This window comes from Mytilus californianus, unplaced genomic scaffold (genome assembly GCF_021869535.1).
Source record: "Mytilus californianus isolate M0D057914Y unplaced genomic scaffold, xbMytCali1.0.p SCAF_9, whole genome shotgun sequence".
NCBI classification, from domain to species: Eukaryota; Metazoa; Mollusca; class Bivalvia; order Mytilida; family Mytilidae; genus Mytilus; species Mytilus californianus.
Window position 1 is genome coordinate 91,915,372 of NW_026262745.1, and position 25,814 is coordinate 91,941,185.

The 25,814-nt window shown below is 32.3% G+C and overlaps 1 protein-coding gene across 2 annotated transcripts in view; it reads right to left on the bottom strand.

The window, feature by feature from the left end:
- The window catches only part of LOC127716401 (uncharacterized), an 84,865-nt gene that overhangs the window by 25,988 nt on the left and 33,063 nt on the right, over positions 1 to 25,814 (bottom strand). For both annotated transcript variants that reach the window (XM_052222591.1, XM_052222592.1), the window contains exons 9-13: positions 25,218 to 25,346; positions 24,732 to 24,838; positions 21,453 to 21,667; positions 17,095 to 17,220; positions 4,201 to 4,425 (exon numbers count right to left, since the gene is read on the bottom strand). In XM_052222591.1, the coding sequence (XP_052078551.1) occupies positions 4,201 to 4,425; positions 17,095 to 17,220; positions 21,453 to 21,667; positions 24,732 to 24,838; positions 25,218 to 25,346 (802 nt within the window). The remainder of the gene's footprint in view (positions 1 to 4,200; positions 4,426 to 17,094; positions 17,221 to 21,452; positions 21,668 to 24,731; positions 24,839 to 25,217; positions 25,347 to 25,814) is intronic.

The window sequence follows — 25,814 nt, forward strand, 5'->3', positions numbered from 1 at the left end:
GGATTGTCATTAAATATTTGACACAGCATAGGTTTCTGACACAGGATGAATGTGGTGTAAGAACTGGAAAAAATTTAATTTACCTATTATGGTGGAATATCCATAAACTAAATTGTTTGTTAATTTCAATATATCAAAGAATATGTAGAATTCAATGTTTGATGTAATGTAATAAAGTTGAAATTTGGACCGTTTTTGTTCAATGTGGACCAATTTGGTAACATGTATAAATAATCAAAAATCTAAATACATGGGAGCCCATTTAAATACATCATAAAGGTATTAAAATAGAAAGTGACATCATAGTCATGGCTAAAAATAAACAAAAATCCTTAATCAGCAACATTTAAAGTAATATCTAATAAACTGCTTCGCTGAGTGCAGCTGGATACGCCCGCCGAGGTCCAACCCTGAACAGTTGGGGCAAAAATGGACACAATATTCAAGCTTGATACAGGTCTGAATTTGGATTGTATCAAATATTTGACATATTATAGGTTTCTGAATAAATGTAGTCAAAGAACTTGAAATTGGTTATATGAATTGAATTTACATGTATATTCAATTAAAGATTTCTTGCTGTTGTGCAATACACTGTGCTGTTGCGCAATACTTAGTAAATCTGTTGTCAGACTATAAACAATTAAAGTACAATTATTTCTCAACAGTAATAATAGTCATATTAGAAATTTATGAAAATGTAAAGGGAGCTTACATCAATAGATATAAACAATTCACCAAAGTTTCATGAGAATTGCTGACAGCATTTTTGAGTTATTGTCCGAAAACTGGAAAATCCCCCCTTTTTTAATGAATAAAACCCCATAACTCAGAAATGTAAAATGTAAAATGTATAAAATTCTAAACGGAGCTTACATCAATAGATATAAACAATTCACCAAAGTTTCATAAGAACTGCTGAAAGCATTTTTGATTTTTTGTCCGAAAACTGGAAAATCCCCCTTTTTTTATGAATAAAACCCTGTAACTTGGAAACGTAAAATCTAAAATATATAAAAATCGAAAGGGAGCTCATGTCAATAGATATAAACAATTCACCACTATTTCTTGCAAGTTGGTGAAAGCATTCTTGAGTTATTGTCCGAAAACTGGAAAATCCCCTTTTTTAATGAATTAAACCCCAGAACTCGGAAATGTAAAATCTAAAACTTATAAAAAACGAAAGGGAGCTCACGTCAATAGATATAAACAATTCACCAAAGTTTTATGCATATTGGTTAAAGCATTTTTGAGTTAATGTCCGACATGTTGACGACGGATGGACAGACGGACGGACGGACAGACGGACAGAGGTATACCATAATACGTTCCGTAAACGGGCGTATAAAAATAAAATTCCTTTGTAACCATAAAAGCCCATTTAAATACATCATAAAGATATTAAAATAGAAAATGACATCATAGTCATGGCTAAACATAGCTAAAAACCCTTAATCAGCATCATTTAACAGAAATATCTAAAAATGGAAATTACATCATAAAGGTATTAAAATAGAAAATGACATCATAGTCATGGCTAAAAATAAACAAAATCCTTAATCAGCATCAGCAACATTTTATAGTAATATCTAAAAATAAAATTCCTTTGTAACCATAAAAGCCCATTTAAATACATCATAACAGATATTAAAATAGAAAATGACATCATAGTCATGGCTAAACATAGCAAAAACCTTAATCAGCATCATTTAACAGTAATATCTAAAAATAAAAATTTCTTTGCAACCATAAAAGTAAAATAGAAAATGACATCATAATCATAGCTAAAAATAAACAAAAATTTTTTTTATTGGCAAATTTTAAATGGAGTTTATTATACTAAAACAATAAATTTGCAACCATAAACATGATAAAACCCCATTTAAACACATCATAAAAGTATTAAATAATTCAACTACATCATAAGGCTATAAAAATAGAAAATGACTTCATAGTCAAGGCTAAAGGTAAACAAAAAACCTTCATCAGCAAAATTTTATATTGGCAAATTTCCAATGAAGTTTATTACACTAAAATTGTTGGCAAATTTCCAATGCATTTATTAACAATAAAGTTATTGGCAAATTTCCAATTTGAATAATTTAAAAGCAGTGTAGATGAGATATTTAAATGAGTTTGAATTACCAACCTTACACTGCTTTTAAATAATGTTCTTTACTCAATTATTTGTCTATTAAAATGGAAACCCTTGTTTTTTAACCTTTTTTCCCCTTATTCCTTAAACATTAGAGCCATAACCCCCCCCCCCCCCCCCCCCCCCCAAGCCAATTATTACTTTCCAATGTAACTTAAATTTCCAATATACATAATTTTAAATTTCAATTCCTCATGATATATAACCGTATCATTATTATTTTCTTTCATATATAAATCTGAAACAACCATCTTTAAATGGAAAATTTTAAAGAAAAAAAAAGGAAAAAAAAAAAATCCTACCTCCCACACATTTTTTCAACCCCCTTTTGATTCATCATCCCCCACCTCAATCACAACCTTCAATTTGTGGTATGGTACATTGCAATACAATTTCACAGAGATCCATACACTTGAACACAAGTTTTTGTTGCAAACTAAAAAAATCCTTATTTTTGACCAATATTTGGCCCCTTATTCATAAATGTTTGAGCAATTAACCCCAAAACTCAATTCCTACTTTCTCTTCGTGATAAAAAATAACTAACTTAAAATGTAAATTTTAAACAAAGAAAAAAGGAAAAAAAAAAATTACCCCTTTTTTGACCCCCGCCCCCCCTTATGATTCATCACCCCCACCCCCCTTTCCCCCCAAACCAAGCTCAATAACAGCCTTGCTTTTGTGGTATGGTACCTTGTAATACAATTTTAGAGAGATCCATACACTTGAACACAAGTTATTGTCTAGAAACTAAAAAATGCTTATTTTAAACCCCTTTTTAGGCCCCTTATTACTAAACGTTTTGGGCAATTACCACAACACTCAATTCCAGCTTTCCCTTTGTGAAATGGAACCTTGTAGTAAAATTTCAGAAAGATCCATACACTTACACACAAGTTATTGTCATGAAACTAGAAAAATGCTTGTTTTTTGCCCCCTTTTGGCCCCTTATTCCTAAAATTTTGAGGCAATTAACCCCAAAATCAATCCCAGCATTGACCCTTTGTGATATGGAATCTTGTGGTACAATGTCAAAGAGATCCATATGCTAACACACAAGTTATGTCAGGAAGTTACAAAAATGCTTATTTTCGGCCCCTTTTTGGCCCCTAATTCCTTAACTGTTGGTACCATAACCCCCAAAATCAATCCCCACCTTCCTATTGTGGTATTGAACCTTATGGTAAAATTTCATAGAGATCCATTCACTTAAACTAAAGTTAGAGTGCGAAAACCATTGTGTATTCGGACGACGGTGCCGGACGACGACGACGACGCCAACGTCATACCAATATACGACCTCAAAAATTTTTTGCGGTCGTATAAAAATGATTGATTTGCACTGACTTTCGAATGTGTCCAAGACATTGCTAATATTAACCTATGATATAAGTTTAATAAATATCTGGCAAGAATTGAACAAATGAGAGCGCTAACCATGCAATTTTCCATATAATTAATGTATCCAAGGGGCATAACTCTTTAAAAATAATTGAATGGCACTGATTTTCGAACTCATCCAAGACATTGCTGATATAAACCTATGATATAAGTTTCATAAAAATCTGGCAAGAATTGTTTACGTGAGAGCGCTCAAAAGACAGGCCAGACAGACGAACAGAAGGTATTTCTATGTCCCCTGTAACGCATTGCGCGGGTACAAAAAATGTTTAAGAAATATTATGAATGTAAATTGCAGAGAGAGGTCACACTGACATGCAGCCCTAAAAGAAACATTCCAAGAGTTTTGCTGAGAGCCACTTCACAGAGAGCTCAAAAAGATACATTCTGAAAGTATTGCTAAGAGTATTTTCAGAGCACTAAAAAATAATCTTATAATATTGCCAAGAGTAGTCACACATTAGACAGCTCTAAAAGCAATATTTTGAGAGTTTTGGAGAGAGCAGTCACACAGAGAGCTCTAAAAGACACATTCTGAGTGTATTGGGAAGAGTAGTTTCACAGACAGCTCTAAAAAAATATTCTTAGAATAAAGCCAAGAGTAGTCACATCTAAAAGCTGAAAAAATAAATGTTTATATTTACCATGAGTACATGTTGATCACCATAACTCAAAGCTAACACAAGTCCTCTATCAAATACACAGACATCAATGACAGAGAACGCATCAAATGATGGCAGAGGTTTCTTATCTTTCTTTACTTGTTTCTTCCTGCCTTTTTTATCAGTCTGCTTTTTGTCCTTTTGTTTTTTCTGGAGGTTATATTTAATATACTGCTCTAAGTTACCAGAAGATGTTAGGTCTCCAGTCTGTAAACATATAAAACAATGAGCAAACTGGCTGATTTCGGAGTTCTTGACAAGGACCCAGAATAACAAACAGTATTGAAAAATTCAAGGCAACTTCATACAACTACTACTCTCTGAAGACCTCGCTGATATAAATACATTTGATAAAAACTTCATATAAGTTTGAGAGTGCTGACAAGCAAAGTTCGATATATAATTTACATTTCAAAGGGACATAATTCCTGTAAAAATAGTTGATAGGCAATTGGAACTCTTCCAAAATATAACTGATATGAATTTCATAAAATCTGACAAGAAATGTAGGCTTGAGAGCTCTTACCATGCATGTAAGTTCCTATAGAATTTACATTTCCAAGGGCATCACTCCGGTTAAAATAACTGATCAGGGTTGCCTTTCAAACTCATCAGACATTGCTGATATAAACCAGTTAACCTTCATATAAATTTCATATCAATCCTACAAGAAATGAGTGCCTCAGGGCCTTCAATGCAATTTTTAATCATTTATATTTCTAAGGGCATAACTCCTTAAAAAACAGTTGATCGGCACTGATTTTTTAACTCATCTGAGACATTCTGATATAAATCTTTGATACAAATTTCATCAAAATCTTGCAAGAATTGCAGACTAATGAACACGTACAAGACTGGACGAACAGACTGGTATTACTATATCTCCCTTCTCTTAGAATGGGAAGAAATTAAGAAATCCTTATTCAATTTCAATTTATGGGCTGAAACAAATTAGTGATTGTTAAGTAAATATATAAACTGTTAACACAGAGATGTGTCTCGCCTTTTTGTAATTTTGATAATGCAAATGTTGAAATTAAAATAGCAATACTTTAACATGTAAGTTATGCAAATATTCAAAGTCAATGAACAATGACTGAATGTATATGTCTAAACAGTCTCCATGGAAATGAGATACCATTGACTTATCATTAGTTGTTCCCTTTAAACAAACCTAAACACAAACATTAACTTGTAAACCATGTAAAAGTTTCAAAGTCAACAAACCATGATGAGGGGGTGGGTCTATATAATCTCCATGGAAACAAGACTTGCAAATGCCAATACTTATGCATGCAAAATATCATTGACTTAACATTAGTGGTTTATCTTAAACTGATCTAATCACAAACTAATGCATGTAAACTAAGTAAAAGTTTCAAAGTCAATAGACCATGACTGAGGGGAGGGGACATATATTCTCCATGGGAATGAAATGTGCTAATGCTTATACAGCTGCATACCAATTAACAATGGCCTACCACTAATGGTTCTCTTTAAACTGACCTAATCACAAACTAATACATGTAAACAAAGCAAAATTTTCATGACTGAGAGAGAGGGGGGGGGGGGGCAAATTATCTCCATGGAAATGAGATATGCCAATGCTTATACAACTGCATACCAAATATCATTGACCTACCACTAGTGGTTCCCCATAAACTGACCTAATCACAAAGGAGTAGGGGCAATAAGACCCTTATTTAGCCCAAATATTACTGCAAATTTAAAAGCTGTCATACATATTCTTAAATTTGTACAAACTAGACTAAGGTACAAGGTATTCAGAAAATAAAAACCAGTTTCACATTGAACGAGTTACCATGGCAACAAACCATGACTAAATTTGCATATTTTGTAAAATTTCTTGATTTTCCTTGTTTTTCATCAAATTTTAAGTATAATTTAGATTGGAAAAGTATGTGCGCACCCAAGAAACAACTTTATATTTGGTGAGATTATGTCAATAGTTATAATTTAACTTCTCATAAATTATTTTTATGTTTCTTGGCTGCGCACGATGTTTCCACAATGGAAATAACGATGGAAAACTGCATAAATTCTGTATTTTTCATCGTTTTTGTGAAAACGGTATATATTAGGACGTAATTGTGACGTCATCAGATAATAAAATGCTCCGCTGGGGCGCAGCTTGATACGACCGCAGAGGTCGAACCCTGAACAGTTGGGGCAAGTATGGACACAACATTCAAGCTTGATACAGCACTGAATTTGGATTGTAATTAAATATTTGAAACAGCATAGGTTTCTCACACAGAATGAAAGTAGTCTAAGAACTTAAAATTTTTTAATTTACCTATTCAAACCATATCATTATTATTTGCTTTTATATATAAATCAGAAATAACCAATTTAAAATGGAAAATTTTAAAGAAAAAAAAGGAAAAAAAAATCCCCCCCCCCCAAATTTTTTGAAACCCCCTTATGATTCATCACCCCCAAACTCAATCCCAGCCTTCCCTTTGTGGTATGGTACCTTGCAGTACAATTTCAGAGAGATCCATACACTTGAACACAAGTTATTGTCTGGAAACTAGAAAAATGCTTGGGTTTTTTGCACCTTTTTGGCCCCAAATTGCTAAAAGTTTAGGGCAATTACCCCCAAACTCAAACCAAGCTTTCCCTTTGTGATATGGAACCTTGCAGTACAATGTCATAAAGATCCATACACTTACACACAAGTTATTGTCCTGAAACTAGAAAAATGCTTGTTTTTTTGCCCCTTTATGGCCCCTAATTCCTAACATTTTGAGACAATTACCCCCAAAAACAATCCCAGCCTTCCCTTTGTGGTATGGTACCTTGCAGTACAATTTCAGAGAGATCCATACACTTGAACACAAGTTATTGTCTGGAAACTAGAAAAATGCTTATTTTTGGCCCCTTATTCCTAAACGTTTTGGGCAAGTACCCCCAAACTCAATTCCAGCTTTCCCTTTGTGATATGGAACCTTGTAGTACAATTTCATAAATATCCATACACTTACACACAAGTTATTGTCATGAAACTAGAAAAATGCTTGTTTTTTGCCCCCTTATTCCTAAAATTTGGAGGCAATTACCCCCAAAATCAATCCCAGCATTCAAACCCTCAATCAGCATCATTTAACAGTAATATCTAAAAATGGAAATTACATAATAAAGGTATTAAAATAGAAAATGACATCATAGTCATGGCTAAAAATAAACAAAATCCTTAATCAGCAACATTTTACAGTAATATCTAAAATTAAATTCTTTGTTACCATAAAAGCCCATTTAAATACATCATGACAGATATTAAAATAGAAAATGACATCATAGTCATGGCTAAACATAGCAAAAACCTTAATCAGCATCATTTAACAGTAATATCTAAAAATAAAAATTTCTTTGCAACCATAAAAGTAAAATAGAAAATGACATCATAATCATAGCTAAAAATAAACAAAATTTTTTTTTATTACCAAATTTTAAATGGAGTTTATTAAACTAAAACAATAAATTTGCAACCATAAAACCCCATTTAAACACATCATAAAAGTATTAAATAATTCAGCTACATCATAAGGCTATAAAAATAGAAAATGACTTCATAGTCAAGGCTAAAGGTAAACAAAAAACCTTCATCAGCAAAATTTTATATTGGCAAATTTCCAATGAAGTTTATTATACTAAAATTGTTGGCAAATTTCCAATGCATTTATTAACAATAAAGTTATTGGCAAATTTCCAATTTACATAATTTAAAAGCAGTGTAAGTGAGATATTTAAATGAGTTTGAATTACCAACCTTACACTGCTTTTAAATAATGTTTTGTACTTATTTGTCTATTAACCTGGAAACCCTTGTTTTTTCACCTTTTTTCCCCTTATTATTTAAAGGTTTGAGCCATAACCCTACCCCAAAGCCAATTCTTAAATTCCAATGTAACCTAAATTTACAATATACATAACTTCAATTTAAGTTTTTGATAAAATCAAACCACATCATTATTATTTGCTTTTATATCTAAATCAGAAATAATTAACCAACTTTAAGTGGAAAATTTTCACACATCACGCCCCCCCAAACTCAATCCCAGCCTTCAGTTTGTGGTATGGTACCTTGCAGTACAATTTCACAGAGATCCAATTACTTAAACACAATTAATTGTTGGAAACTAAAAAAAAATGCTTATTTTTAACCCCTTTTTTAGCCCCTTATTCCTAAACATTTGAGCAATTATCCCCCAAACTCAATTCCAACTTTCTCTTTGTGATCAGAATTAACCAACTTAAAATGGAAAATTTTAAAGAAAAAAAAAAGGAAAAAAAATCCCCCCCCCCCCCCCAAAATTTTTTGACCCACTTCCCTTTGTGGTATGGTACCTTTAAGTACAATTTCAGAGAAATCCATACACTTGAACACAAGTTAATGTCTGGAAACTAAAAAAATACTTATTTTTGCCCCCTTTTTTGGCCACTTATTAATAAATGTTTTGGGCAAACATTTTACAATAATATTTAAAACTGAAATTAATTTGTAACCTTAAAATTAAATAGAAAATGACATCATAGTCATTGCTAAAAATAAACAAACTATTGGTAAATTTCCAATGGAGTTTATTATATTAAAACAATAAATTTGCAACCATAAAAGCGCATTAAAATACATCATAAAAGTATTAAAAAAAATTTAACTACATCATAAGGCTATTAAAATAGAAAATGACATCATAGTCAGACTAAAGGTAAACAAAAAACCTTCATCAGCAAAATTTTATATTGGCAAATTTCCAATGAAGTTTATTATACTAAAATAATTGGCAACTTTCCAATTTACATAATACAAACATAGTGCAGGTGAGATATTTAAATGAGTTTGAATTACCAACCTTACACTGCTTTTAAATAATGTTCTTTACTCAATTATTTGTCTATTAAAATGGAAACCCTAGTTTTTTAACCTTTTTTCCCCTTATTCCTTAAACGAAAAAAAATAATTACCCCTTTTTTGACCCCCCCCCCTATGATTCATCACCCCCCCCTTCCCCCCCAAACCAAGCTCAATAACAGCCTTGCCTTTGTGGTATGGTACCTTGTAATACAATTTTAGAGAGATCCATACACTTGAACACAAGTTATTGTCTAGAAACTAAAAAATGCTTATTTTTCACCCCTTTTTAGGCCCCTTATTACTAAACGTTTTGGGCAATTACCACAAAACTCAATTCCAGCTTTCCCTTTGCGAAATGGAACCTTGCAGTAAAATTTCAGAAAGATCCATACACTTACACACAAGTTATTGTCATGAAACTAGAAAAATGCTTGTTTTTTGCCCCCTTTTGGCCCCTTATTCCTAAAATTTCGAGGAAATTAACCCCAAAATCAATCCCATCATCGACCCTTTGTGATATGGAATCTTGTAGTACAATGTCAAAGAGATCCATACAATAACACACAAGTTATGTCTGGAAGTTACAAAAATGCTTATTTTCGGCCCCTTTTTGGCCCCTAATTATTTAACTGTTGGTACCATAACCCCCAAAATCAATCCCCACCTTCCTATTGTGGTATTGAACCTTATGGTAAAATTTCATAGAGATCCATTCACTTAAACTAAAGTTAGAGTGCGAAAACCATTGTGTATTCGGACGACGACGCCGGACGACGACGACGACGACGACGACGACGACGACGACGACAACGTCATACCAATATACGACCACAAAATTTTTTTGCGGTCGTATAAAAATCTAAACACATGTTTAGATTCAGCATATCAAAGTACCCCAAGAATTCAATTTTTGTTAAAATCAAACTAAGTTTAATTTTGGACCCTTTGGACCTTAATGTAGACCAATTTAAAAAACGGGACCCAAAATTAAAAATCTAAAAACACGGTTAGATTTGGCATATCAAAGAACCCCAATAATTCAATTTTTGATGAAATCAAACAAAGTTTAATTTTGGATCCTTTTGACCTCAATATGAACCAATTTGATAGCGGGCCCACAAATCTAAAATCTAAATACATGGTAAGATTCAGCATATCAAAGAACCCCATATATTCAATTTTTGTTGAAATCAAACAAAGTTTAATTTTGGACCCCAATTTGGACCAACTTGAAAACTGGGCCAAAAATCTAAAATCTAAAAACATGTTTAGATTCAGCATATCAAAGAACCCCATATATTCAATTTTTGTTGAAATCAAACAAAGTTTAATTTTGGACCCCAACTTGGACCAACTTGAAAACTGGTCCCATAATCAAAAATCTAAATACATGTTTAGATTCAGCATATCAAAGAACCCCAAAAATTCAATTTTTGTTAAAATCAAACTAAGTTTAATTTTGGACCCTTTGGACCTTAATGTAGACCAATTTAAAAAACGGGACCCAAAATTAAAAATCTAAATACACAGTTAGATTTGGCATATCAAAGAACCCCAATAATTAAATTTTTGATGAAATCAAACAAAGTTTAATTTTAGACCCTTTTGACCTCAATATGAACCAATTTGATAGCGGGCCCACAAATCTAAAATCTAAATACATGGTAAGATTCAGCATATCAAAGAACCCCATATATTCAATTTTTGTTGAAATCAAACAAAGTTTAATTTTGGACCCCAATTTGGACCAACTTGAAAACTGGGCCAAAAATCTAAAATCTAAATACATGTTTAGATTCAGCATATCAAAGAACCCCATATATTCAATTTTTGTTGAAATCAAACAAAGTTTAATTTTGGACCCCAACTTGGACCAACTTGAAAACTGGGCCCATAATCAAAAATCTAAACACATGTTTAGATTCAGCATATCAAAGAACCCCAAGAATTCAATTTTTGTTAAAATCAAACTAAGTTTAATTTTGGACCCTTTGGACCTTAATGTAGACCAATTTAAAAACGGGACCCAAAATTAAAAATCTAAATACACGGTTAGATTCGGCATATCAAAGAACCCCAATAATTCAATTTTTGATGAAATCAAACAAAGTTTAATTTTGGACCCTTTTGACCTCAATATGAACCAATTTGATAGCGGGTCCACAAATAAAAAATCTAAATACATGGTTAGATTCAGCATATCAAAGAACCCCAAGAATTCAATTTTTGATGAAATCAAACAAAGTTTAATTTTGGACCCTTTTGACCTCAATGTGGACAAAGTTGATAACGGGGCCCAAAAATCAAAAATCTAAATACATGGTTAGATTCAGCATATCAAAGAACCCCAATAATTCAATTTTTGATGAAATCAAACAAAGTTTAATTTTGGACCCTTTTGACCTCAATATGAACCAATTTGATAGCGGGTCCACAAATAAAAAATCTAAATACATGGTTAGATTCAGCATATCAAAGAACCCCAAGAATTCAATTTTTGATGAAATCAAACAAAGTTTAATTTTGGACCCTTTTGACCTCAATGTGGACAAAGTTGATAACAGGGCCCAAAAATAAAAAATCTAAATACATGGTTAGATTCAGCATATCAAAGAACCCCATATATTCAATTTTTGTTGAAATCAAACAAAGTTTAATTTTGGACCCCGATTTGGACCAACTTGAAAACTGGGCCCATAATCAAAAATCTAAATACATGTTTAGATTCAGCAAATCAAAGAACCCTAAAAATTCAATTTTTGTTAAAATCAAACTAAGTTTAATTTTGGACCCTTTTGACCTTAATGTAGACCAATTTGAAAACGGAACCAAAAATTAAGAATCTAAATACACGGTTAGATTCGGCATATCAAAGAACCCCAATAATTCAATTTTTGATGAAATCAAACAAAGTTAAATTTTGGACCCTTTGGACCTCAATGTGGACCAATTTAAAAACGGGGCCCAAAATCCAAAAACTTAATACACGGTTAGATTCAGCATATCAAAGAACCCCAAGAATTCAAGAATAAAACCCCATTGAAATTGATCAAGAAATAAGCAATTTATACGAAGTAGCTTCTTTTGCACAATACTGTGCAATTGAATATTTCTTGCTATTGTGCAATACTGTACAATTGACAATTTCTTGCTATTGCGCAATATTGTGCTATTGGATATTTCTTGCTATTGCGCAATACTGTGCAATTGAAGATTTCTTGCTATTGCGCAATACTGTGCAATTGAAGATTTCTTGCAATTGTGCAATACTGTGCAATTGAAAATTTCTTGCTATTGCACAATACTTATTATATAATAATTTACACATCCTGTTTGGTGTGTATCTCCTACCATATCATTATTATTTGCTTTTAAATATTAATCAGAAATAACCAACTTAAAATGGAAAATTTTAAAAGAAAAAAAAAAGGAAAAAAAGAAAAAAAAAGAATCCCCCCCCAAATTTTTTGAACCCCCTTATGATTCATCACCCCCAAACTCAATCCCAGCCTTCCCTTTGTGGTATGGTACCTTGCAGTACAATTTCAGAGAGATCCATACACTTGAACACAAGTTATTGTCTGGAAACTAGAAAAATGCTTATTTTTGGCCCCCAATTCCTAAACGTTTCGGGCAATTACCTCCAAACTCAATTCCAGCTTTCCCTTTGTGCTATTGAACCTTGTAGTACAATTTCAGATATATCCAAACACTTACACACAAGTTATTGTCATGAAACTAGAAAAATGCTTGTTTTTTGCCCCTTTTTTGGCCCCTAATTCCTAAAATTTTGAGGCAATTACCCCCAAAATCAATTACAGCCTTCCCTTTGTGATATGGAACCTTGTGGTACAATGTCAGAGAGATCCATACACTTACACACAAGTTATTGTCTGGAAGTTACAAAAATGCTTATTTTTGGCCCCTTTTTGGCCCCTAATTCCTTAACTGTTGGTACCATAACCCCCAAAATCAATCCCAACCTTCCTTTCGTGGTATTGAACCTTATGGTAAAATTTCATGGAGATCCATTCACTTAAACTAAAGTTAGAGTGCGAAAACCAATGTGTCTTCGGACGACGCCGGACGACGCCAGACGACGACGACGACGACGACGACGACGACGCCAACGTCATACCAATATACGACCAAAAAATTTTCAATTTTTGCGGTCGTATAAAAAGCTTTATGTTTTTCATTTATGTTGCTTGACCCTATGCAATTTTAAACATTATGTGCCAATTCAAAATAGCTGTCAAACATTTCATTTTCTTGGGCCAAAACCGGGCCTTAATGCCCCTACTCCTTTATACTTGTAAACTAAGCAAAAGTTTCAAAGTCAATAGACCATGATTGAGGGGGCAGGACCAAACAATCTCCATGGAAATGAGATATGCCAATGCTAATACAACTGCATACCAAATATCATTGACCTACCACTAGATGTTTCACCATAAACTAGACCTAATCACAAACTAATACATTGTTGACGCCGCCGCCGCTGCTGACACCAGAACAGCATACACATGTCTCGCTTTTTGACAGGGTAAAAATCAACGAAAATCATATTACGGCACTATAAACAACTGTCATACAAGAGGGAGGATTAGCTAGCTATAAAACCAGGTTAAACCTACAATTTTCTTAGGAAAATGCCTGTACCAAGTCAGGAATATGGCAGTTGTTTTTCACTTGTTCCGTCGATTGATAGCATTTGATTTTGTCAGTTTTTATGGACTTCTCCTTTTTGAATTTGCCTTGGAATTGGGTATTTTTGTTATACTTTTTAGCTCACCGAGGCCTGAAGGGCCCCATGTGAGCTTATTCCATCACTTGGCGTCTGTCGTCGTCTGTCGTCGTCGTTGTCTGTCGTCGTAAACTATTTCAAGAATCTTCTACTCTGAAACTACTGGGCCAAATACCTTCAAACTTTAACTGAATATTTCTTAGTGTATCTAGTTAATAAATTGTATCCGAAGTTTTGATCCATCAACAAACATGGCCGCCATGGCTAAAATAGAACATAGGGGTAAAATGCAGTTGTTGGCTTATATCTCAAAAACTAAAGCATTTAGAGCAAATCTGACCGGGGTAAAAATGTTCAATAGGTCAAGATCTATCAGCCCTGAAATTTTCAGACGAATCAAAACAACCCATTGTTGGGTTGCTGCCACTAAATTGGTTATTTTAAGGAAATTTGCAGTTTTTGGTTATTATCTTGAATATTATTGAAGATAAAGATAAACTGTAAGCAGCAAAAAAGTTTATATGACTAAAATTGTCAATTGACCCTTTAAGGAGTTATTGCCCTTTAAGGACAATTTTACACAATTTGTTCATCATGTTTGCTAACATTTAAAAATCTTCTCCTCTGAAACTACTGGGCCTAATACATACATGTGATTCTTCCGGCGGGAGTCAAAATCTCCCGCTTTTCAGACCCTCTTCCGTCCCTCCCGTTAAAATTTGAAATCTTCCGCTTTTTGAAAATGTCAACCTCGTAAAATTTTCATTAGACATTTTTGTTTACAAAATCGATACGGACAGAGAAAAAGTCCGAGAAACTCGAAATTGATATGGGAAAAGTCCGAAAAAACGGAAGTTTCCTGCAATGGATTTTGTGTCAAAAATTAAATAGGCGAAATTAGCCTGAGGTGTTTAGGATTAAACTGTATATACAACAATAAATAAAAGATAATAGGCAATTACCTAGTGATCAACTAGCTAGTTTAAGACACAAGCCAGGTTGATTAAAAGTGAAATACTGACAAAGGATTAAATTGTACAAGTTGTATAAACAACGATTTAATTTGATGCTGTTGAAACTTGAAAACATGGAACATTTACTGAACCTCAAAGACAAATGAAATCAACTCAAATATGATATTTATGGCTTGTTTTCTATCCAAGCCAATGGAATACCTATATAAGTACTGTTGTCTTGGACTATTCTAAAATTTTAGAATTTGACAAAATGCAAACCGTATTTTTATATCACCAAATACCCCAGCAGCAAATAAAAGAAGACCAAGTATCTAGCCAAATTCAACTCTGCCTGGAGATCTGATTTCAAATGATGCAGATCCAGTACCAAGGGTCAAGACCATGCTTACTACACTTCATGCAAAGCTGACTGTGGTGGCCCTAATGATTTGACCAAACTTATGGGGACAGCTACCCACCAGCAAGCCTACAACACTTTCAATTTAACACCTTCTGTTACAAGCATGTTCAGTAGTGGTACCAAAGTTGACAATGTAGCTATATCAGGGGTACTTTCTGCCAACTATGTATGATGGCTGATCGCTTTATCTTGAATTATATATAATGAATAAATATTTGAAAACCCCTTATCTTCTATTTTTATCAAGTAAAAATGGATATGGAGTTGTTGAAAGGTATCGAATTATTGTTCTTTTAACAAACAAAAAAAAAGAAGATATGCAGTTTAAACACACAAAAAAACCATTGCGTACGTCAATAAATAGGTCGATAAAAAATCTCCAGTTATGAAGCCCAAACTCCAGCTGAAAATTTCCAAATCTCCAGTTGTGGCTTGACAACTCTGTCACATGTCTGCTAATACTTCTAAACTTTAACTGAATGTTCCTTAGGGTAGCTGGTTTATAAATTGTATCAGAAGTTTTGATCCATTAACAAACATGGCTGCCATGGCTAAAAATAGAACATAGGGGTTAAATGCAGTTTTTGGCTTTTATCTCAAAACTATAGCAGTTAGAGCAAAAGTGACATGGAGTTAAAGTGATGAATAAGTCAAGATCTATTTGCTATGAAATTTTCAGATCAATTGGACCACCCAATGTAGGGAAACTGTCCGAAATAGTTTATTTTTATGAAATTTTACTGTTTTTGGTTATTATCTTTAATATTATAATAGATAGTGAGAAAGTGTAAATAGCAAAAATGTTCAGCTCATTAAGATCTACAAATAAGTAAAATGATCAAAATAGTCAATTGACTCCTTAAGGAGTTATTGCCCTTGAAACGTTTATTTTTTACATTTTTTTGTGCAAGTCTTCTCTGAAACTACTGGGCCAAATACTTCCAAACTTTAACTGAATGCTCCTTAGGGTATCTAGTTTATAAATTGTATCCGAAGTTTTGATCTGTCAACAAACATGGCCACCATGGCTAAAAATAGAACATAGGGGACAAAAACTACAGCAGTTAGATCAAAAGTGAAAGAGAATTAAAGTGATAAATGGGTTATGATCTTTCTGTTATGAAATTTTCAGACGAGTTCAACAACACATTGTTGGGTTACTGTTGGAAATAGTTTATTTTTATTAAATTTTACTGTTTTTGGTTACTTTCTTTAATATTATAATAGATGGAGAGAAAGTATAAATGATAATAAATGTTCAGCTAAGTAAGATCTACAAATAAGTCAACATGATCAAAATAGTCAATTGACCCCTTGAGGAGTTATTGACCTTTTAAAAAACTTTTTTTTTAACATTTTTTGTGAAAGTCCCATTACTTTTTCAAAAATCTTCTTCTCTGAAACTACTTTGCCAAATACTTAAAAACTTTAATTGAATGTTCCTTAGGGTATCTAGTTTATAGATTGTATTCAGGGATTTGATCCATTCAAAAACATGCGGCAGTTTCTAAAAATAGAACATAGGGGTCAAATGAAGTTTTTGGCTTTCATCTCAAAAACTAAAGCAGTAAGAGCAAAACTGACATAGATGAAAGTGTTAAACAGGTTTAGATCTACCTGTCAAGTATTCTTCAGACCAATAGGACAACTTATTGTTGGGTTACTGTCCAGAAAAAGTTAATTTTTAGGAAATTTTACAGTTTTGGGCTATGTATTATCTTTAATATTATTATAGAAAGAGAGAAAGTGTAAATGACAAAATTGTTCAGCAAAGTAAGATCTACAAATAAGTCAAATGCCTGAAACTGAAATTACAGCCAGGTGAGCGATATCAGGCTCTCATGAGCCCCTTTTTTATTGAACAGATTCTTACCAGAGGATGAAAAGTTGGTTCAGTAAACGACCATCCTTTGTTGATAAATTTTCCCATTGCTCTCAGTATCTCAGCTTTCAGCTCCTTATTCATACTGGTGAACTTTTTTATCTTGGATTGTGTATTCTGTAACAGTAAACACAAGTCAGCCAGTGGAAATAACCAATAATTTATTATCTTCATAATTCTATTGTCATATAACAAATGTACATAATTCTATGGTAATATAGAATATGTTCATAATTCTATGGTCAAATCATGGTATCATAACATATGTACATAATTCTATGGTAATCTAACATATGTACATAATTCTATGGCGATTTAACATATGTACATAATTATATGGCGATTTAACATATGTACATAATTCTATGGTTATTTGGTTAACATATGTTCATAAATCTATGTTAATCATGTTAATATAGCACATGTTCAAGATTCTATGGTTATTTAACATATGTACATATTTATCCAGCAGTCTACCTTTCTACTATACAGGTGTACATATAACACAAAGAGATATACAAATAGTATCCTACTTCTGTAGAGAGTGAGCAGTTATATCTAAATTATTGTTAGCATTACAGTTCAATTTGGGGTCCTCATAGAATCTGTGTTTAAGTGGTATCAATTTAATTAAAAAAATAATCAACTTTTGGGAAGTAAGAAATAAGTTTAAGTGTAATTGCTAAATTGCAGGATAAAAAAAATATTAAATTTATTTGTACTCCCTACAAAACAGGAGAAAAGCATGTAAGCCTTGCTTTTCTCTCTGTTTCTTAAGCTCCTACAATATTTTCCTACAATGTACAAATATTGTATACATCTATGGAATGTTTGGGAAGCCTCAAATCACAGGCAAACAAGAAGGAACATGGAATGTTCTGCAAATTATATCCCACTCATTATTATACATTTAGGAAAAATTCAATGTTTAATGGGTATAATCAAAATTTCCACTGTCATAAAAAGGAATTGACTTCGGGTAGGTTTGAAAATAGTTTACATTGTACAACTCAAAATTATAAAGTTTCAAATAAAAATACATAAACTTAACATTATCAAGATCCATGAAAATAACAAAAAGGTAACCATGAATATGCACATCTTTAAATAATTCCATTCACCAAACATACTTGACCTATTGCTTTTAGTACCTGAGAAATGGGCAAGACAACAAACCTTAACATTCATTACTGTGACTTGACTGTAAGTGTTGCTCTCCACCTATTGCAACTTATTCAAAATTCTGACCAAATTGCAATTTGTTTTATAAAACCAAACTGTTCAACTGGTCAGAAATTTGAACAAACTGCTGTAGAAAACCACAGTCAAGTCGTGAAACTGCAAGGTGATAAAATAAAGCATACTTACAATCCTATAAGATTTTAAATCCACTTCAATGTTATTATGAAAAATTAGTCTAACAGTTTGTATAGAAATTTTATTGTTATTGTCATGCTACAGGTGATAGTTAGTAATTTTGAATTGCTATAAAAATGTCCAAACTAAGTTTTCATACAATTTTTCTTTCGAAAAGTCTTCTATATTCATAAGAATCAGACATCATTTGAATTAAAACATTTTATATTCAGTAAAATATGTGTGAAATTACAATACGTTGTTAGGAAGTTTCCATGGTAGATAATCAGTTTATCTTTCGAAAAGTCTTCTATATTCAAAAGAATAATGTTTTAGGTTATCTCCCATGGAAACTTATTAACAACGTATCAATTGCTTTTGATATCTGAACAAGAGCAATTCCAGGTCTTGCATGCAATTGATTGAGGTAACATGTATACTGAATCATAATTTATCATTTTCTTTCTTTGAATTCAAGAAAACTTTGACGACAAAGTTGCGTAGTACATGTACAATGAGTGTTGTAAAATTTCAAACTATCCGAAACAGGAAATGGTTGCACAGCATAATATGATGTGATGAAAAATAACCTGCAATAAAATGCTTCGCTGGGGCGCAGCTTGATACGACCGCAGAGGTCGAACCCTGAACAGTTGGGGCAAGTATGGACACAAAATTCAAGCTTGATACAGCTATGACTTTGGATTGTCATTAAATATTTGACACAGCATAGGTTTCTGACACAGGATGAATGTGGTGTAAGAACTGGAAAAAATTTAATTTACCTATTATGGTGGAATATCCATAAACTAAATTGTTTGTTAATTTCAATATATCAAAGAATATGTAGAATTCAATGTTTGATGTAATGTAATAAAGTTGAAATTTGGACCGTTTTTGTTCAATGTGGACCAATTTGGTAACATGTATAAATAATCAAAAATCTAAATACATGGGAGCCCATTTAAATACATCATAAAGGTATTAAAATAGAAAGTGACATCATAGTCATGGCTAAAAATAAACAAAAATCCTTAATCAGCAACATTTAAAGTAATATCTAAAAATAAAATTCCTTTGTAACCATAAAAGCCCATTTAAATACATCATAAAGATATTAAAATAGAAAATGACATCATAGTCATGGCTAAACATAGCAAAAACCTTAATCAGCATCATTTAACAGTAATATCTAAAAATAAAAATTTCTTTGCAACCATAAAAGTAAAATAGAAAATGACATCATAATCATAGCTAAAAATAAACAAAAATTTTTTTTATTGGCAAATTTTAAATGGAGTTTATTATACTAAAACAATAAATTTGCAACCATAAACATGATAAAACCCCATTTAAACACATCATAAAAGTATTAAATAATTCATCTACATCATAAGCTATAAAAATAGAAAATGACTTCATAGTCAAGGCTAAAGGTAAACAAATAACCTTCATCAGCAAAATTTTATATTGGCAAATTTCCAATGAAGTTTATTACACTAAAATTGTTGGCAAATTTCCAATGCATTTATTAACAATAAAGTTATTGGCAAATTTCCAATTTACATAATTTAAAAGCAGTGTAGATGAGATATTTAAATGAGTTTGAATTACCAACCTTACACTGCTTTTAAATAATGTTCTTTACTCAATTATTTGTCTATTAAAATGGAAACCCTTGTTTTTTAACCTTTTTTCCCCTTATTCCTTAAACATTAGAGCCATAACCCCCCCCCCCCCCAAAGCCAATTATTACTTTCCAATGTAACTTAAATTTCCAATATACATAATTTTAAATTTCAATTCCTCATGATATATAACCGTATCATTATTATTTTCTTTCATATATAAATCTGAAACAACCATCTTTAAATGGAAAATTTTAAAGAAAAAAAAAGAAAAAAAAAAAATCCTTCCTCCCACACATTTTTCAACCCCCTTTTGATTCATCATCCCCCACCTCAATCACAACCTTCAATTTGTGGTATGGTACATTGCAATACAATTTCACAGAGATCCATACACTTGAACACAAGTTTTTGTTGCAAACTAAAAAAATCCTTATTTTTGACCAATATTTGGCCCCTTATTCATAAATGTTTGAGCAATTAACCCCAAAACTCAATTCCTACTTTCTCTTCGTGATAAAAAATAACTAACTTAAAATGTAAATTTTAAACAAAAAAAAAAGGAAAAAAAAAAATTACCCCTTTTTTGACCCCCGCCCCCCTTATGATTCATCACCCCCACCCCCCTTTCCCCCCAAACCAAGCTCAATAACAGCCTTGCCTTTGTGGTATGGTACCTTGTAATACAATTTTAGAGAGATCCATACACTTGAACACAAGTTATTGTCTAGAAACTAAAAAATGCTTATTTTAAACCCCTTTTTAGGCCCCTTATTACTAAACGTTTTGGGCAATTACCACAACACTCAATTCCAGCTTTCCCTTTGTGAAATGGAACCTTGTAGTAAAATTTCAGAAAGATCCATACACTTACACACAAGTTATTGTCATGAAACTAGAAAAATGCTTGTTTTTTGCCCCCTTTTGGCCCCTTATTCCTAAAATTTTGAGGCAATTAACCCCAAAATCAATCCCAGCATTGACCCTTTGTGATATGGAATCTTGTGGTACAATGTCAAAGAGATCCATATGCTAACACACAAGTTATGTCTGGAAGTTACAAAAATGCTTATTTTCGGCCCCTTTTTGGCCCCTAATTCCTTAACTGTTGGTATCATAACCCCCAAAATCAATCCCCACCTTCCTATTGTGGTATTGAACCTTATGGTGAAATTTCATAGAGATCCATTCACTTAAACTAAAGTTAGAGTGCGAAAACCATTGTGTATTCGGACGACGACGCCGGACGACGACGACGCCGGACGACGACGACGACGCCAACGTCATACCAATATACGACCTCAAAATTTTTTTGCGGTCGTATAAAAATTGAAACTTTCAAAGTCAAAGGTCAAATGATAATACCTCACATCGAAACCACCTAAGTCGATGGTAAACATTCATTTTAGTTTTTTGTCCATCTGCTCCTGTCCACACCAGATGACAAAGGTTTGGGTTACTGCTAAAATCACTTGGTATCCTTGATACACATCCATACAGGTTGGTATGAATCAGGTGAACCTTTTCACCAAAAGGCCCTCTGTAGACTTCTGTCATGGTTGGTAGGATTGATGTTGTACCTGCAAGTAAAATAAATCTTGAACTGTATACAGTACGACTCTTTAATGGTCAGTAGGGATGATGTTGTACCTGCAAAGTAAATTAAATATTGAACTGTATACAGTATGACTCTTTAATGGTCAGTAGGATTGATGTTGTACCTGCAAGTAAATTAAATCTTGAACTGTATACAGTATTACTCTATCAGGGTCAGTAGGATTGATGCTGTACCTGCAAGTAAATTAAATCTTGAACTGTATACAGTATTACTCTATCACGGTCAGTAGGATTTATGTTGTACCTGCAAGTAAATTAAATCTTGAACTGTATACAGTATTACTCTATCAGGGTCAGTAGGATTGATGCTGTACCTGCAAGTAAATTAAATCTTGAACTGTATACAGTATTACTCTATCACGGTCAGTAGGATTTATGTTGTACCTGCAAGTAAATTAAATCTTGAACTGTATACAGCATTATTCTATCACGGTCAGTAGGATTGATGTTGTACCTGCAAGTAAATTAAATCTTGAACTGTATACAGCATTATTCTATCACGGTCAGTAGGATTGATGTTGTACCTGCAAGTAAATTAAATCTTGAACTGTATACAGCATTATTCTATCACGGTCAGTAGGATTGATGTTGTACCTGCAAGTAAATTAAATCTTAAACTGTGTACAGTATAACTCTATAATGGTCAGTAGGGATGATGTTGTACCTGCAAGTAAATTAAATCTTGAACTCTATACAGTATACTTGCAAGTTATGGAATCTTGTTCTTTTATTTGCCAACAAATGAAATCTTAAACTATCTATTTCAAACATTTTATCTCCTGAAAACTTCCATATTTATCTTAATAAGCCCTGAGATTAATTACTTTGAAATTACAATTAAAATTAAAAACCAATTGTTCCTAGACCAATTAAAGGTCTTTCTGCTACAAATTCACATTTGTTGATGATTAAAGTTGAAATGAACTTGAATAAAGATATAAACAAGAGACTGCCAGAGTGACAGCAAACCAGATTTTCCTGCAGAGGTCGAATCCTGAACAGTTGAGCAAGTATGGACACAACATTTAAGCTTAAAACAGCTCTGAATTTGGATTGTGATTGAATATTTGACACAGCATAGGTTTGTGAAACAAAATGAATGTGGTCAAAGAACTGAAAAATTTGAAATCGGACATTTACCTATTATGGTCCAATATCCAAAATCTAAGCACATTGTTAGAATCAGCATATCAAAGAACCCCAAGAATTCAATTTTTGATGAAATCAAACAAAAGTTTAATTTAGGACCCTTTTGACCTCAATGTGGTATTATCTAATTAATAATGAAAATAAATACAGGTTTAGATTCAGCATTTCAAAGAACCCTATATATATTCAACTTATGTTGAAATCAAACACAGTATTATTTTGGACCCCGATTTGGACCAACTTGAAAACTGGGACCAAAATCAGAAATCTAAATATATGTGTATTAATAGACAAACTAAGCTTAGTTTTTAAAGGAGTTCTCTTCATCAAAAAAAATATATAGCATTCAGAAAATAAGTTTATACAGAATAACAAAACAAAACTACCACAAAACTTATCTGTAATTATCTTCAAAATGTCTAATAATGAACAGTGAACTTTAATTATACTGTCCTACAGATCTTATCATCATCAACACTTAGGAAACAGAAAATTTTCAAATAAATCTGTCACTCCAATTATAATTGTGTGATAAGATATTTACCAGATGCTTTGTTATCTGATAACAGGTGAAAATTATTTAAAAACACTTAGTGTAATCAAAAACTTTATATATATAATTAATAGTTCCCAATTTTTTTTTATTCAATTGTCACAAACTAATATAGATCTGCAACTCATCTATCAATGTCAACAATTTTATCTACACAATGTAATGTAATGAAATATATCCTTTAATAAAAATAGATTATTATCTAATGAAAATGATATTTGCAAATCACAATTTCTGTTCAAAGGGAAATAACTCAATCATATAATAAGTATAACTTTTGGCTACTAAAAGGTCAACAACTCAACAATGAGAAAAGCTAAAATCGTGAAAATTGAACTTGACTGTCATTTAGTCACAGGAAACAACATATCTAAATTTGAAAAATTTCGTCAAAGAGTTTGCATGTTAATGAACAGACACTGTTTTGCAGCAGCACAACCGCCCGCCCACCGTTCATCCCCAAATCAATAACTGATTTTTCCTTCAAAAATCCAGTTAAAAAGTGTTTTTTTTTATAAAATAGCGGGAAAACATGTAAATTGTGGTTCAAAAGTCTTGGATTAGGAGAAATCTTAGCCTACACTAAGTTCAAATATATATAGGTAATTGAGTCTTTCTTTGAATAAGGTATTAAAATGATCAACTACTGATTTAACTAAATGATAGCTTACTTAATACTGTTTTAAAAAATATATGGTTGAATGACATTTTGCTTGAAATAAGGAAGATAAGTTGCTACTTTTGGTTTACACAACTCAGTATCTTTATTGATTTACTTTGTGATGATTCCAAAAATATATGCTTTCTATGTACTTTTGCATTAAATAAGTGACACAGAGATATGTGCATCTACATACCAAATATCATTGACCTACCACTAGTGGTTCCCTTTAAATTGACCTAATTACAAGCTTATACTTGTTAAGTAATCAAAAATTTCAAAGTTAATAGACCATGACTGAGGTAGCGGGGTCAAACAATCTCCACGGAAATGAAATGTGCCAATGCTTATACATATCATTGACCTACCACTCATGGTTCCCCACAAACTGATTTAATCACAAACTAATACATTATTGACGCCACTGCCGCCACTGGAAACAGCATACCTAACTCCCTCTTTTTGACTCTGTCAAGGCGGAACAAAAAATGGCTACTTCTGGTTTACTCTAATGCAAAAAGATCTCATGGCTTTATAACCAATAAAAAAAACAGATTTGCAGTGTGCCCTGTGTAGCACATAATTTACCCATCCAAGGGCAATAACTAAAAAAAAATGTTGTCTTTTAACTTTATCTTTTCTATCTATATAACACATATCTAACCTTGTAATAACTGAGGATTATCATGTTTATTTAAATAACACATATCAAACGTCTGGTACCCTCTCCAAGCTTCTGTTGAGGATGGAATTTTAGTCAGATGTATATTTCTACAAAATAAATAACATATTAACCAAATACATAATAAATCACACATTTGTTCTCTCTGTATAACATCTTACCCATTTTCAAAGGTAAATGGTATCTAAACATAAATTATGCAAAAGATTCAAAGTCTATGAACCATGATGAGGGGGCAGGGTCATAATATTCCTAAACAGTTAGGACAATAACCCCCAAAATGAATCCCATCCTAGTGCTTTACACTAGAAATACTTAAAAGACTTTTGTTGGCTTCAAGTTATTCAGGTATTTGTTAAACAGGAAAGAAATATGTGTTTATTTTTATTTTCTTTATAATCACAGTTGATAATGATGTCTCATACAGTCATGATTTAACTATGAATACAAGCTTAAAATGATAAATACCCAGTGTACAAATCAAGGTAAATTCCCCTCATAGGTGGCAGCACCATCTGTAAATCACCTGTCAAATAACCATCTACACTGATCCGTAAGTTCAGGTCACTGCTTCTTCTATCAGCTTCATGTGGATATCTAAGAATAAATAGTACAAAATGCATCATCCAGCCTAACTCTTGGGATATCTAAGTATAAATATCACAAACTGTATCATTTCACCAAACTCATGGGATATCTAAGTATAAATAACACAAACTGCATCATTTCACCAAACTCTTGGGATATCTAAGTATAAATAACACAAACTGTATCATTTCACCAATCTCTTGGGATATCTAAGTATAAATAACACAAACTGCATCATTTCACCAAACTCATGGGATATCTAGATATAAATAATACAAACTGCATCATTTCACCAACCTCTTGGGATATCTAGGTATAAATAACACAAACTGCATCATTTCACCTAACTCATGGGATATCTAGATATAAATAATACAAACTGCATCATTTCACCAAACTCTTGGGATATCTAGGTATAAATAACACAAACTGCATCATTTCACCAAACTCTTGGGATATCTAGATATAAATAACACA